The 16,769-nt window shown below is 33.9% G+C and overlaps 1 protein-coding gene across 1 annotated transcript; it reads left to right on the forward strand.

Moving 5' to 3' along the window:
- The first annotated feature begins 962 nt into the window (after positions 1-962).
- LOC110452041 (probable inactive 1-aminocyclopropane-1-carboxylate synthase-like protein 2) lies at positions 963-15,274 on the forward strand. Its single transcript, XM_021500309.1, has 14 exons — positions 963-1,011; positions 3,422-3,525; positions 4,277-4,336; positions 4,768-4,844; positions 6,551-6,620; positions 8,756-8,822; positions 9,697-9,791; positions 11,135-11,209; positions 11,505-11,605; positions 11,704-11,833; positions 12,090-12,231; positions 12,519-12,664; positions 13,527-13,680; positions 14,808-15,274. Exons 1-14 carry the CDS (start codon positions 963-965, stop codon positions 14,867-14,869), a joined length of 1,332 nt encoding a protein of 443 aa, XP_021355984.1. The 3' UTR covers positions 14,870-15,274.
- The last annotated feature ends 1,495 nt before the right edge of the window (positions 15,275-16,769 follow it).

The raw sequence follows: 16,769 nt of genomic DNA on the forward strand, positions 1-16,769 counted from the left end.
ACTTCCCACCTCTCACAATGGCAAACTGTGGGCAATAAATCACTTGCTACCACAGTCCATTGCACACAAAATCCCCTTTCATGGCCATCATGATTATATGTCCATGAAAGGGTGTGTGCCCAGTGGACTGTGGTCACAAATGCTGTAAGAAAGGGGAGATAATAAATAAGTAAGTAATGATAAAGTCAATACAGTGGAAAGTATAAACTTAGTTGACACATTTAAAATAAGGGAAAACAAATATGGTAATTTCATGATTGAAAAACATTTTTTTTTTACCGAGTTGGAAGCGTTATTGATTTCCTTATCACGTGAGAGGATATCATTTCCTGGAAAAATTTATAATCCTTAGGAGCTGTTTCTTTATACAAGAATGCACATTCAAAAATACTATTCATTGAAAGAACTAGAATTCCTTAGGGATTGATAAACCCTTACATTGTATGTATGAAAATGGTTTCAATATCCTGTACCTTTGCCACATCTTGAAAATTAAACTGAAAATATAGTCAGAAATTCATCATTGTTACCCGTATTTTGTTCTAATTGTTGAACAGACACTCCTTACCTTCCCTGATACTCGAGCTGGATAGTAGGTAATCCAAAAACACTTGTATCCATTATGAAGGATACACTCAGACTGGGCTATTGAGAATAAAGACAAAATTACCTGGTTCTGATTAGTACTCACTCACAGGTACAATGTACATGTAAAGGTTATTGCATGGTTTTCGAGTAACAAGGGATTTATTACACCCGAGCGAAGAGGGGGGGTAATAAGTCCCGAGTGACGAGAAATCATGCAATAACTGGCTTACTGCATGCTTCCCAACTCGAACAAAACAGATTTTGTTTAGCCTACACTGCAGATAATTTACATGTACCTGTGTTAGTGAGTACTAATCAGAACCAGGTAAGTTTGTCTTTATTCTCAATAGCCCAGTCTGAGTGTATCCTTTATAATGAATACAAGTGCTTGTGGATTACTCTCCAGCTCCAAGGTCAGGGAAGGTAAGGAGTATCTGTTCAACAATTAGAACAAAATACGGGACACAATGTTGAATTTCTGACTACATTTTCAGCTTAATTTTCAAGATGTGGAAAAGGTACAGGATATTTCATACATATAATGTAAGGGTTTATCAATCCCTCAGGAATTCCAGTTCTTTCAATGACTGTTATATTTGAATGTGCAATCTTGTATAAAGAAACAGCTCCGTAAACACAATTGTTTGTTTTTCAATCATGAAATTACTATTTTTAACTTTATTTATTTATTTATTTTGTCTTATTTTAAGTGTGTCAACTAAGTTTATCCTTTCCAATGTACTGACTTCATCATTACTTACTTATTGATTATCTCCCCTGTTTTACAGCATTTGTAACCACAGTCCACTTGGCACACCCCCTTTCATGGTCATGTAATCATGATTGGCCATGAAAGGGGATTATGTGTGCAGTGGACTGTGGTAGAAAGTATTTTTTTGCCACCAGTTTTCCATTGTGAGAGGTGGGAAGTATGCAGTAAGTAAATTATATGCAGTGTAGAGTAGGTAATAAGATTGTCCAGGTGAACATTTTTTACTTAATTTTTCTGTTTTGTTCGAGTTGGCAAGCATGCAGTAAGCCAGTTATTGCATGATTTCTCGGCACTCGGGACAGTCAAAATCCCTTATTACTCGAAAACTATGCAATAACCTTTACGTGTTAGCTTTTGTGCATGCGATATATCAAGATAAGGATTTTTTGAGTGGAGATATCAACGTTTAAGTTATTATTTATCAAATATATGATAATCATGGGGTTAAATATAAATAATATAATAATCAATAGCCAATGTATTGTCTATCGATTTGGATTCATGTGGAAATAAGGGTTTCTGTTAGACAACCAGAAATATAATAAAACAGGTCAATCAATAGCATATATAAATATAGCAGCACTATACATTACGAATTCATCAATGCACTTTTACATGATACAAACTTACTTGATGTTTTAAAGTTAGTCCGCCATATTATTACAATACAAAAATAAAACCATAAGTCAAACTTATACATTATATCTATTATGTAAGACATGAACAATTTTACTGTTTACTTACATTTTAAATATAACTTGATTAAATACAAATACAAATTAATTGTATCTACATTTACTTTATCATTTCAAAGCAAAAACTAGTCCCAGATACTATAACATGTTTAGAAGTAAAATCCAACATTACATTGCATTTCCGTTACATGTACTAATCACTCAATTTAAATACATTATACAATAGTCAAATTTCATTAACATTAGATTTCAAGTGTAAAATTTTCAATGCAAAGCAGTCAAAATCAGCCATATAATTCAACAATAAATTATCAGACATTTTGTTGGGATAGCTTGTTTCAAATTTAGGAGTGTTCTCATAATGGTAACACCACTCTTCATCATCAGTGTACATGTACTTCGTTCGCATAGGCATACATCCTTTCATGATCACAAGGAAGGCAATATAGCTTGATAATTAAAAGATTGTCACCTGCTTACTACATATACATGTATTTTTATTTTTTTATTTTTAAATAATTCTTACATGGTATATTTTTACAATCATCACTAAATTTATATAAGATACAATGTAATATCAATGGGTTTTTTCATCAAAAAGCCTGATGTCTTATTATTTATTAAAACTTATCAACTTTCAGCTATAAAAATATTGACAGCACAGTCAACCAAATGTTAAAACACAGATTGATAATGCCAATATTACCCAGAATCAGACTACATTCCTTCCATCTATATTCTTCTCCCCATACGGAAATACGGAACCAGTCCGACAAACTATCCAACAAACAACACAAATGAAAGTCTGAAACATGCAAGTTTCCGCTGATGACGCAATAATGCAGCATTCAGTGAAACAGGAAAGGTGTGTGCGTGTGTGTTTATATTCCTAGTAAGCAACATGTTAGCAAATATACATCGTGTTTGTATTGGTTGAAAAGCTATAAAATGATTTTAAAAATATTTTCTTTGTCGGTGACTTAAAAAAGACACGGAATAGTAGATCAGTCGCAGGATTATACATCACAGCATTAGTTTGGTTTGGTTTATTTTTGTTTAACGTTCTATTAACAGCTTAGGTCATTTAAGGACGTTCACAGTATCAAATACTTCTAAATACTCATCAAAACGCAACAAAAAACACATACATCCAAGTAATTTATCAGGAGAGTTTAGCCAAAACTCAGTGTGTTATTGTATGTTTGTAAAGGAAAGTTTGATTTAAGTAGGCATTTTTGTTTAAATGTTTAACTATATTAAATTACCATTGACTTTTTACTATGTCGTTTTTTTATCACATCTATTTCTAATTAAAAAATACTTAGTGATTGCTTCTTCAGTTTGATAATATATCCTTTTTTTTCAGAAATGCTTTCGAAAAGGGCACAGAAAGCCGTACAGGGGGAATTCCTTGAAACCTACTTCATCAAAGTATCGGCCAACAGTTATGATTCTGACACAAATCCACAGGTAACATATGTTGGGAGTGTTTAAGTCATCATTTATCTACTATGGCTTTTTTTTTTGTATACTCTATATTCACTTAACCCCCAATATCCCTCAAGAGGTCAACCAGATATTTATTTCAAATATGGCAATTTACGTGTGACCCAAAGATATCATTATACAACAAATATATGCTTTTCGATGAGTTGTTGTAAAACGGCTGAATATGGTACCTATTCTTTGATACCACGATGCGAAATGTTATGATAGTCCAGATGTTCCGCTATGGTATGCGTTTGCTTTCCCACATGCATACACATAGTATATACGGAAGATTTTCAAACAAAACAAAATTCCACTCCTAAATAACCACTGCGTTACCATGATGCAGTAGATTTGGTTTTCATACGCTTCCTCATTACTGCCGGATACACGTACAACTGTATTCATATACTCTACAAAATGATTTAAATGCTATATTTACATTTGGTCTGCAAAACTGGCGAAATCTATAATTAGTCACGCGTCAGTAACATCATCACAACGTTCAAATCACTGATATGCTAAATATACATTAATACCTTGTTTCTCGGGTATTTTATTAGAGATGAAATATTAGATGGAAACGACTTGCTAACCTTAAGTTAAATTGGACCGCTTGCATCATTTTAATAGTTATACATTAAACTATAGTTATATATGGATTTCGAATTAATTACAGATTATATCCATTTCATGTAAACTTATTTTATTGATTGATATATTTCACTTGAAGGGATACATCAACCTCGGGACAGCTGAAAACAAGCTCTGTGAAGATCTGTGGTTAAACAAGGTAGGTCTTGGAAGTTAACATCGGACTTCTGAAAAAGTAAAAATTTCCATACAGCGAAAAGTTACCAGGATCATAACACACGTTTCCCCCAGAGCAGCAAAGGAAGCAGATCAAATGTTTAGTCAATAATAGAATATGTCATATTTCACAAAGATTTTTTGTTTGTTTGTTTGATTTTGTTTAACGTCCTATTAACAGCTAAGGTCATTTAAGGACGGCCTCCCCTGTGTGCAAGATGCATGCGTGTAGTGTATGTGTGTGTATTTTGGGAGGCAGCGATATGTTCCACAAAGATTAACATGTAATTAAGTAATAGTTTGAAATCCGGACAGAAGTTACAGTATAGTGAATGAAGGCGAGTTTATATGTTTGCATCCGTACTAGATCGGGTGCGAATAGATAACATGAACTGTACTATTTTATTGTTTCAGATTGCTGAAGTATCAGGGTCGGCTAACTTTGTCAGTCAGGACTTTCTGTACTATTACGCATGCCATGGATTGGACCGGTAAGTTAAAGTTACTTATACCATAACTGACTCAAAAACAGAGCTGCACAATAACGCTGAATATAATCTATTGATCATAAGGGTGTACAAACACATTTACTATATAAACTATGGATAAACGATGAAGATAATAGGTATACTAAAAACATAACTAGGGATAAGAGGTATAACTTGGTTATGTTTATAAAAAAGACAAGCGCACAAAATAGATATTAAAGATAAGATAATGTCTATACTCTAAACAAAGACGATACAAACTCTTGGGATGCAATTCTTTATAAAATAAAAAGGGACCCGACAAAGGTTTTAGAAACAAATCACCTTATATACTTTTTAAGAACATGGCACAGATGCATGTTCAATAAGTTACGTTACTCTAATGTCAAAGTACCCAAATCGGGACACCTTTTAGTGAAATATTGATGCCTTTCATACCATAGTACCGATCCCAGTAATTTATTTTCACTTTTCCTAAATAGATATCAGTGTCTTTTCATTTTGATAACAAGTTGATATTTCCGGCGCGTGGTTCTATAAATAGAACTGTACATATAGTGGTGGTTAGGTAATCGCGAAACAAGTGTAACTGTACCCAAATCGGAAACCCCTACCAGTTTAGGCTTATATTTGGAGATGAAAAAAGTATTAAGCAGAACATGGCATATTTGTTGAATATTTAAGAGTCAAGGGTCGTTCTGAATGAATTTCTTTTCCGAGCTACCATTAGTTGTGAAATAGTAGGATTGTGAAAAGTCACATACAAAAATTGAAAATCAATAACGTCGCATGGCGCATCAATTTAGAACGTTACATTTTCGTCATTATATTTACAAACTAAAACTGTGACTGTAACCATAAGTGGCAGTAAATAAAGTTCATATAATGTTTTATTGGTAAATTAGCATTTTTAAATCAATATTTTTAATATAAAAATACTTCTTTGCACAGCATGCACATTTCTTGCGACTTTTTCCTTTACGTGTCCCGATTAGGGTACTGTCTCGATGTGGGTACTGTGACGTAATATGTAACCAATGGATATAGGACAGTACTGAATACCAAGGGACAAACGACATAGATAATTCGTTTATGTATGTCATTATGCTTTTAGACATGAATACAGTGACTTAGTGCCCATATAACGGTCATTCTGGCGTAGTCATTAAAGTCTTATTTTATTTATTGCCAAAATTTAGTAAATGATTGTATATAGCTGGTACTTTCACTCTCATATGTTCGCCTGCTTCATTGCAAAACAATTTCCTCAAACTGCCAAATGCGACATTATTGTTCTCATATTCCTCTTTTTCATCTAAAGCATTAGCCAAGGTTGTTATTTTTAAAATCGCAAAATATTTGAATTTCAAATATACACATATGTATGACTATCATTATTATGAATAACATCCTAACTTACATTAGACCTCTGATTTACCTTTGCTGAACCTCTTCTTAAAAAGCACGTCATCTGTTAAAACCTAGTTTGGTAGATACATGCAGACAATACGATTCATGTAACAAATGCCTGAGCGCTGTTTGCATTCCAAGAATTCTGTCTTTGGCATATAATTGAAAGAAATAAAGTATTATTATTGTACGATGTTCTTTTAACCAATAATTTAATTATCTTAAGCGAGAACATTTCCGTGCTATCTAACTACCACTCGTCATAATGATGATTTGGATTTCATTTTTTAATATTTAAGCGTAAGGAAAACCTTCAGCCAATTTATTGAGGAACGTTTCAAAAGCAAGGTGAAAATTGAAGAGGAAAAGGCAAGTGATGTTGATGTTAAAAGGGGCTCTCGATGATACACAATGTTCCCTTCATCAAAGCATCTTCCCCAAGGTGGGTGAGACCAAACGTTGATACAAAATTAGTTTCCCCTCACCAACGGGTGCCTCAGCCAAAATTTAATCAAAATCCTGTCATTCCTTAAGAAGAAGAAGGATTTTGAAGATTTTGCAATGTTTACCCTATTGGGCCCCGCCTCTCAGGCCCCAGGGGGTTCAAACCCACCATGTATACAAAACTGATTTACCTTCCAAATAGGATGCTGCTGTTCAAATTTGGTCAAAATACCTTCATCCTAACGGAAGAAGATTGATATTAAAGCTGTTCCTCTATTTTTCATTTCAACAAATTGTATTGACAAGTCAATTGGATGGAATAACAGGCAAAGCCTATATACATTCTCTCCAGCGGTGGCTAAATTAACGGATTCTATTATTTTTATTTGATTTAATTAATACATCAATTTTGAAATGAAAATTATAAAAAAATATATTAAAGGGATGTAACTCCTTCTTAATTAACATAACTGAAATACAAATACATTCACACTTCTCACATCACACACAAAACAATTCCACAGGTATAATTTATTTTTATAACATTTTACAATTGTATATAAGCTATATAGCTATCAAATCACACAGATATTGGCAGACATTGACCAAAAGTCCATGTGCAAATATATGCACAGGTCACAGTCGCCAAAACTGTTAAGGTATTGTAGTTTAATATGAAAATAGATAGCTAGTCTATGTGTAATTCAATGTATAAGATGGAAACTGTAAAACAAGACAGATTGAACAAATCTTACAACAAACAACAACAAACAAACATGCTCAACTTAAAACTCCTATGTCCGTAGAAGAATAACATTTATAGAAAAGTAGGTAAAGTTACTTATTTGTGGAGTATAATTGGAATAGGAATAGTAAAGTATAAAAGTATAAAGTATAAGGTCATGGCTGGTTAGATCATATAGAGATTAAAACGCCTAGATTTACCAATAAATAACTGTACATCATTAAGTAACTGTCTGTTTGTTAGTCCATCACAATCAGGACAGCCTTGTAGAAAAATGTTTGTATCAATATGGTTATGATTTCCATAATTATCAACAGAAGTAAATAAAGTAAGTCTGAGATCATTATACAATGGACATTCAAGAAAATAATGGAAAACTGTTTCATATTCAAAAGAGCAAGCACAAGAGGGACAGTCAGTTAAATGGTCATTGAATAAATCAAAATTTAAATTGCTACAGAAGTTTCTAAGTTGACAAAGAATAATATTGGCCCGTCTATCACCTTCAGTTTTAAAAATTAATGTTGATTCATTATCGATAATTATATCTTTATTCAGTTTGTGTTTAAAGGTTGCAAGAGTTGGGGAGTTTAAGAGATCATTATCAGTAGTGTTAGTTGTGCGGCACATTAGAGGGAGGAAACTGTCAAAATAACTGTTAGTTCTGCATATCGTTCCTCTATATCCCTTATTTGGCCCCAGCTCTCTGCCCCTTCACCCAAGGGTGTTTCATACCAAATTTGGACAAAATCCTGTAGTTCTTACAGAAAAGGATTTTGAAGAATTTGCTATGTTTCGCCTATTGGTCCCGCTCCTCTGCCCCCAGATAGCTACACTCATTGTTTATACAAAATTGAGCGCCCTTGGCCCTAGGATGCTCAAGACTAAATAAGAATAAAATCCCTTTATCCTTACGGTAGAAGACGGATTTTTAAGGTTTAACTCTATTTCCCCTATTGGGCACCACCCCTCTGGCCCCAGGGGAGCCACATCCACCGTCTATACAAAATTGAATCCTCTTGGCCTAAGGATGCTGCAGACCAAATTTAGACAAAAATCTACATGGCCGTTCAGAACTACAGTAGCGTTTTAAAGGAAAAGTTTACGGACGGACGGACGGACGGACGGACGGACGCCGGACACTGCGGTATGGAATAAGCTCACCATGGTCCTTCGGACCAGGTGAGCTAAAATATTATTTTACGATAAAATGTAATTTAAAGTTTTTATGCAATCCAAACACTCATGTGACTTCTTTATTGTATTAACTATAGAAATAAACCCTTGCCTGTAATAATAAACGTTTGTCTTACAGCTTGTTCTGATGGATGGAGTTACTGCAATACTGAACGCACTGGCGTTTACTCTGGCAGATGTTGGAGGTAAGACGAACTGCAGGATATCAAACCTTTCTGTATCAAAGACTTGTCATTATACTGTATTACCATTTTTGGCGTTTCTTGCATTGTTAATGGCACCGTCATATATATCATAGAAAAATATACAAAATGGCAAGACATTTATCTGAAGAAAAGGAGTCTGCAGCATATATGATAACAAGTTCTGAAGAATAGATTAGTTGCCAGTATATTTGTATATAGTTTTCGAAAATCATGTTATTGAGTGATAAAACATCATTACAATATCTGAAAGTAACAGTCTGAGGGTAAATAAGTCTATAGGATATCATCTAGCTTCGTACATAGACTTTATTGGTTTTTCAGTTTTATCAAAATACACAAGTAAATATAATTGAAATTGAGCACCAACAAATTCCGACCAGAATATAAATAGTCTGTTGAACTATTCTTTGACAATGCCCAATAAACATGTTGTTGACCAAAATATTATTCAAACGTTACCTACATATTTGAAAATAATATAATATTTAAGCATATTGACTTATATTGACAACACATGCCGGTAGTATATAGTAGAGGCTGATTTATCATATATTTTATAAACTTAACATGATATGTCATTTGCATCAGTATGCTAATATGTGATCAGTTCATTGCGTATATGTCCATATTCCTCAAATGTGTTCAATACCCCTTTATATGTTGAAACAAGTGTTTGACAGAGACTATGCATGATTTTAAGTTTTAAAATAGTGTATTTGACCTAAAACGTCATAGTTGAATAAGTCAGTCGGAGCGACTGGGAAATAATCGCTGGTGTGTTTGCTACCAATACATATTTAACACGCTTATATTTCATGCAATACATATTACTAATTGAAGGTTGTTTTGACAGATGTTTTCCTGTGCCCTACCCCGGCGTACACCAGACTTAAATATGACATGTTAGACATAGGTGGAGTGGATATATACGAGGTCCCAATGTTTGATGTAAGTCTTATTCACATCTTCATTCCTCCATAATTGAAGAGTTACATGTATATGCATAATGTATAAATAGAATAAAAAGTGAATAAGAACAGAAAAACAAGCACAAAAGAAATTGATGTGACAAAATAACAAAAGTAGAAATAATTGTGCTGCATATAAAATTAAAGATAATGCTTCACACATAGTCCCGTAAAAAACATGTGGTTCCAAACGAAAAGGAAACGTTGCAGCGGCGATGCCACACGATACGATCAACGTTACGTTTCAGGGTAAACGGCGCGATGCAATTGCCTTTTAAACAAGTTTGTGTAAGATATAGATATAGCAATTATTTATGAATGATTGATATCACAAAGGAATCAATCGATACTTTTTATTACAGTTCATTTCCATACAGATTGTTTACTATTCGCATAAACATACTTTGATTACTAAGAGTAAATTTTAACTTAACAACGTGACATACAGTTACTTGTGTACAGTCACGACTCTAACTGACACAATATATCCAGGACCGTGGGCCGGAGGCAGACTTTTACTCCTTATGGCCGCTTTTACTCTGTACGTCCACCTCTGTCGTCAAACAGAATTAAAATAGGTCAAGGTATTGGTAATGTGAGTGAACATTACACTTATCGAAGCCGTGCAGGATCTATAAACATTAAGCTCAAATCAAGCTATTGTTTTCCGATGTATGGAAACGGTATCACTCTTGTCGACTAAACGCACGGAGAATACCTCATTAAAATTCAAGATATTTGAATTTCAATAATTACAAGACAATAAACACAGATTGCACTGTAGAAAAATCTAGCCTTTTTCAATCCCATATTTCACATACTAAAGTAACAGATTTGGATTACACCGACAGTTTCAGTGTAACGTAGGAAAGGAGAGTGGGGTCATTTTCTGTTTTATTATCTCATATAATTTGCATTTGGTTCCAAGACCGTAAAACGTGTTAAAATATTTGGAAATTCTATGCAGCTTAAACAGTATGTCTACATAGGTTTTCAATACAGAACAGCTCAAATGTCAGTTAACTAGTTATTCAAAAACTATTTTCACTGCGTTTCGTTTACTCTCTTATTTCGTAAAAGTGACTGGCCGTACGATAGGAAATCAACACAATTGTCATAACAGACGATGTGATGTGATACATGCACACGATGTTATGCGAACGATCACCGAGGCACAGACGAAGCGAAAACGATACCCTAAAATAGAGCAAAATGTTTTCAAAGTATTGTTACTGGGAAACTAATTACAACATTTGAATGCTGAGTTATCCATAGAAAAATATGTAATTGTTAAATTGATAGCAATATATTTATTTATTTCAGAGAGAATCATCAGATGATCCATGTAAAATGCGCACAGATTTGTTGGGATCATATTTGCAAAGAGCAAAAAAAGACGTAAGGTTGAAATATAACAATTCATCATACATGTAGTATCAATTTATTCTAGTATATGTCTGCTGCAATTCTTCGGAAATATCGATATCTTATTATACTATCTAAAAATACATAACTGCTGATCAGTTTTATCTTTCATAATAAACTGCATTAATTTTTGTTACATTCCTAGCGTACTATTTACAATTTTATACCTCATCATCCCAAAAATGTAACGAACATTAATCAATGACATCATTGCCCATGTTTAAATTTTACCTTTACTTATACTTTTCTATCTACCTTTATGATTTAGGGTTTGACTGTCCGTGGGGTGATCATTACTAATCCCCATAACCCTACCGGTAAGGTTTATACCAAGCAAGAACTTGCTGAGGTGATGGAGTTCTGCAAACGGTAATCACTTTACAATTATCATTATTTTCTCAAGTACTTTCTTAACTCCCTCTAAATTTTGATAAATAATTGCAAGTCCTTATTTCGTATATTTATAGAGAGGACCTCCACATTATATGTGATGAAATATATGCTTTGTCGACACAAGGTCAAGGCTGTTTCACAAGTGTCTTGTCTATGAGCATTCCTGACCCAGACAAGACTCATTTCATCTGGGGTTTTAGTAAGGTAATTTTGAAAAAATATTAATATTTATAGTTTTGCACTTCATTATCTCACAGAATATTCATTTGATTAATTAGGATAATTCAACATATCTTTTATGTACAAAACTTTTGACGTTGCTCATTTTATAATAAATGTTTAAAACCAAATAAATAGTCTACTATCATAAACCACAACTCTTTATTTCGGTCATTCATTACAATATCGGAACAAAAACAAACCGTGAATCTGATTTATAATTTTGTTCCTGTTTTTGAAGGATTTCGGACTCTCGGGATTTCGATGTGGTGTTGTGTATTCCCATGACGTCAGAATCATTGGTCACTTACAGAAGATCGCGATGTTCTGTGCTATACCAGCCCCTACACAAGTGCTAATCAATGGATTTCTGTCCGATACAGGTACTTCATATTCGATACATATTAGAAGTCTGTTATCTAAAAGTCCTCCTGATTGATTTTAGTGGCATATACTCCGTACCAACATGAGAAGCAACCTATATAAGTTTAAAATACAAAACTGATACTTAGAAAACAACGTTCTTAGATATTTTGTATTGTTACTTTTTAACATAGTTGGAATTGCATGATACACGGTGACTACATTGCTATTTGATTAAACACAAACGTAACAATACATTTGTAACTGCCATTTCATGTATTTAATCAGTTGGGTATATATATTGCAGAATGGCTCGACAAGACATACTTCCCTACCTATTACAACAGAGCGAAGGAAAATCATAAACTTGTGAAAGATGTACTGGATGAGTTGAATATTCCTACAGCGTACAACTGTCGAAACGTGATATTTATCTGGATGGATTTATCCCAGGTAGTCAACGTTGGCATATCTTATTAATATTTAAAGACGGACCAGTGCTTTGCTATTTGTTAGCTTGGTTTTTATTTATTAACAGAAACCTATACTCTCAAATGTAACATTAAGCCCAGCAGAAACAGTAAAATCGGTTGTTTGTTATAAAATAAATAATAACAGGGTCCCTCCCAGATACAAGGGGTAGGCTCTGCAGGTGGATTTCGCGAGGTTTGCCATGACCTACATTTATAAATAGCAACACTTATGTCATTTCAGTGATGACACGGTTCATTATATGCACACTTTTGTCGTTTATAATTTGAAACAAACCAAAGGTTTTGTATAAAACTTAAATGTGTCAGGGGTTTACGCACTCTCGCTTCTTTCGACTGTGGTTTAGAAACAATGGATTGTATGCCATCCAGTGTATCTGAGGATAAAAGCTTTGCTCACTTTTTCTTGATCTGTGGCGTTTCAAACATTTCTTAAGGTTTGACGTGAGTCGTCAGGAGGGACGCATAAAAGAAACGCCTACTCTGTAGAAGGAGTTGGTTCTACGATGTTTGTCCTTTAGCTTTGTTCTCCTCGGTTCTCTTATCAATCAGTATCACTTTGAGTTAGAATTATTGGAGTGCACAAGTTGAATATTTAATGCATTTTTTTAAAATTTCTTTACAGCATAAGTTGGAAGTGACATGCTATTAGTCATTGGTACAGTGGCCATCTATTGTGTCACATTGTTTGATACGATAGGACATAGATATTTAATACGGGTTCCGTTGCAAAAATGAACAGTAGAAGACCTTGAAGGAAGCCGACCCAACGAATGTATCATACTTGTTTTCTTCTAACATTGTTTTTTGTTTTATCTTGTCAGTTTCTAAAGGAACGTACGAGAGAGGAGGAAATCAAACTGTTCAACAAGTTTATGGATGCTGGTCTATACATTTGTCCCGGAACGGAAATGTTTTGTCAGATTCCAGGCTGGTTTCGACTGAGTTACACTTATCCGAAACTACATGTCAAAGAAGGTATATGTTTGAATATAGATGTGTCGATTCATAGATACTTCATATGTAAAATATGATATTTGATTGCATGGTTATGTTTTCTTCATCAAAGAATTTGACACATGAATGTCATAAACTATATACGTATTAGGTGATAAAAATACACAAACGTTTGACTCATGTAGTCGTTAGTATAGTTTGAAGCGAACATAATTACTTATTCACAGTAAATTTAGGTCCTTATGTTAATTATTTAGACAAACTAAGCGACAAAAAATCAGCAATTGCTTAAAATTGGTTGGAAAGATAAGTAGCCAAAAAAGAAATGTATTACATTCTAAGAAATATTGAGTGTCCTTAGTTAAAACTTTATCAGAAGCAATATCAGTAACCTTTACAATGGTTACGTGTCTAATATCAACTCCGAGAAGATATAAAGATACATCAATCTACTTGTTGTCAATGAAATATCTCCCTTCGCCTGAACCGTCCTTATTAAATATTCACGTTTTACATAGTTCAGAAGTGAAATATATTAGTCATATTATACATGTATATTTAAACTATATATATTTCGATGATATTCGGTAGATGATACATATAGATGGCATTTAATATTTGAACAAATCTCCAAATAAATGCTTGCAACTTTGAAAATTATTTGACCTGGAACAAAAATGCTATATAAGTAAGTGAATACAATCGGGAAGTGATAGTTTCTTTTCACAATATACATAACGGATCTTACATGAGTTTCCATTACATATGAGATTTATGAAACGAGTCTAAGAATTTTTCAATTTAGCGAGCCTCTGGCGAACTAAAATGAAAAAATCGTGATGAGTTTCATGAATTTTATATGAAATGGAAACAAATTTAAGATCCCTTTATCACATAATATCAGGATTTGTGGCATAAATCGTGTAAAACGACAATTTTCATGCAACCTTGAAATTTCAAAAGCCGCCTTTATTGCTCCAGTGCGTAAGTCTGTTACGTCATGTTCTTGTTCATAGATTACTACTCAAAGAATTATGACATGAGTATATTCATTAGATAACACAGTACATTATGTGATAAAATGGAATATTACATGTCGGTAATGATATATAAGTACGACTGTTTTATCCAAGGGCATCTATTTTCAGGGCTTAGACGTTTTCGTGCAGTATTAACAGAAGGGAAACAACTACCAGTGCCCTTAACATAAAAGGACACATCGCAGCAGACACTTGTGTATCCGACTTCAATGCTGAATTTTGAGTAATTGACAGAGGTGCAAACTCGTAAATTGAAGTTCCTCGAATTGCGACATTAAAATAGTATCCTGAAAAATATAATCGGTAACTATTTATAGCATTTATTCTGAAAATATACTATATATAAAAAAAAGGAAAATTGATCAAAGGTTTGCTTATAAATCTGAAGCTGTGTTAAACACCTATATATGAACACGTATACAGAGCATTGATGGTCCAACTTATATTGTAACATAGCGCCTTATTATGCAGACTATGTATTTTACCGATTCCCTGATCTGATCTATGAATATTCACTCGATATTGGAATATGTCATTTACCAGACCTCTTACTTGAAATCAAAAATAAAATATCTTGAATGACCAACATATATCCTCTCTGTAAAAAACGAACATATAACCGCTGCAGTGATTGGCTAATATTTATTCACACATCATAACATCTCTCACCTTTGTGAACTATGTCAATTGAAACATTTCCTTTGTAGTTACATGCGTTTCAAAACTTAAAGAAACTATAATCATGAACTTAAAATGAAAACAATATTTCCATATGCATATTATGTGTACGGTATGGTGGAGGTTATTAGTTTTAATATGAAAAACAATATATGCAAACCTGCCAGGGTGGCGAAACCTAACGTAGGTTCGTACATGCATACGTTGGTTTTACGTTATACAAGGGGCCAAGTTAATTTCCTACAGAAAATTGTCAAAATATACCCAAAAGTGTTATTTTCCTATATAAACTATAGTAAACTTTACCCCCTCCCCAAGGGAGAACGGATGGCCCGTGGGTCCTGAAATTAACAATTTAAATAAAGCCCCTGATGATTTTTCATTCCATGCACAGAAATTGACTATATTTCTTCGGTGTCTTGAGGAGAAGATTTTTGAAATATTGGCTAATTTTCCCCTTGGGGCCCCGCCCTGTCCCCTAGTGTTGGGGTAGGAATTCCAATTTTACAATTTGAAAACCATATTCCTCCAAGGATGATTCTCAACAAGTAAATATAATTAACTACAGAAAATTGTCAAAATATATCCAAAAGTGTCATTTCCCTATATATATACTAAAGTAAACTTTACTCCCTCCCCAAGGGTAAACAGATAGCCCAGGGATACTGAAATTTATACTTTCCATGAATAGAAATTGACTGTACATAGTACCGCTGAGTCTGGATAAGAAGATTTTTGAAATATTGGTTAATTTTCCCTTTTGGGCCCCGCCCTGGCCCCTGGGGTTGGGGTAGAAATCCTAATTTCTTATTTTGATGCCATCTTCCTCCAAGGATGATTCTCACCAAGTAAGAATAATTTCCTAATAATTGTCAAAACATACCCAAAAGTGTCATTTCCCTATATAAACTATAGTAAACGTTATCCCGGCCCCGAGGAAGAACGGATGGCTCGGGGGTCCTGAACTTTACAATGTTAATAAAGCGCCTGATGATCTTTCCATCCAAGCTGAGAAAATTACTGTAGTACCTCCGAGTCTGAATAAGAAGAATGTTGTGAAATATTGGTTTATTTTCTCTTTGGGGCCCCGCCTTGGCCCCAGGTGTCAGGGTAGGAATCACAATTTTACAATGTTGTAGCCTCATCTACCAAGAATGACTCTGACCAAGTTTTGTAAAACAATCCGCTGGTTCTTGAGAAGAAGTCGAAAATGTAAAAAAGTTTACGCACGTCGCACGACGGACGAAAATAGATCAGAATAGATCACTTTAGCAAAGCTCAGGTGACCTGAACATCTGCTGGTAACTACTGTATAGTTGTTATAATTCACCAGGGTTTTAATTTCTCTAATTTCGCGAATGCCTTCATATACATTGTGATTGTCGCCATAAC

This window comes from Mizuhopecten yessoensis, unplaced genomic scaffold, assembly GCF_002113885.1.
Source record: "Mizuhopecten yessoensis strain PY_sf001 unplaced genomic scaffold, ASM211388v2 scaffold717, whole genome shotgun sequence".
NCBI classification, from domain to species: domain Eukaryota; kingdom Metazoa; phylum Mollusca; class Bivalvia; order Pectinida; family Pectinidae; genus Mizuhopecten; species Mizuhopecten yessoensis.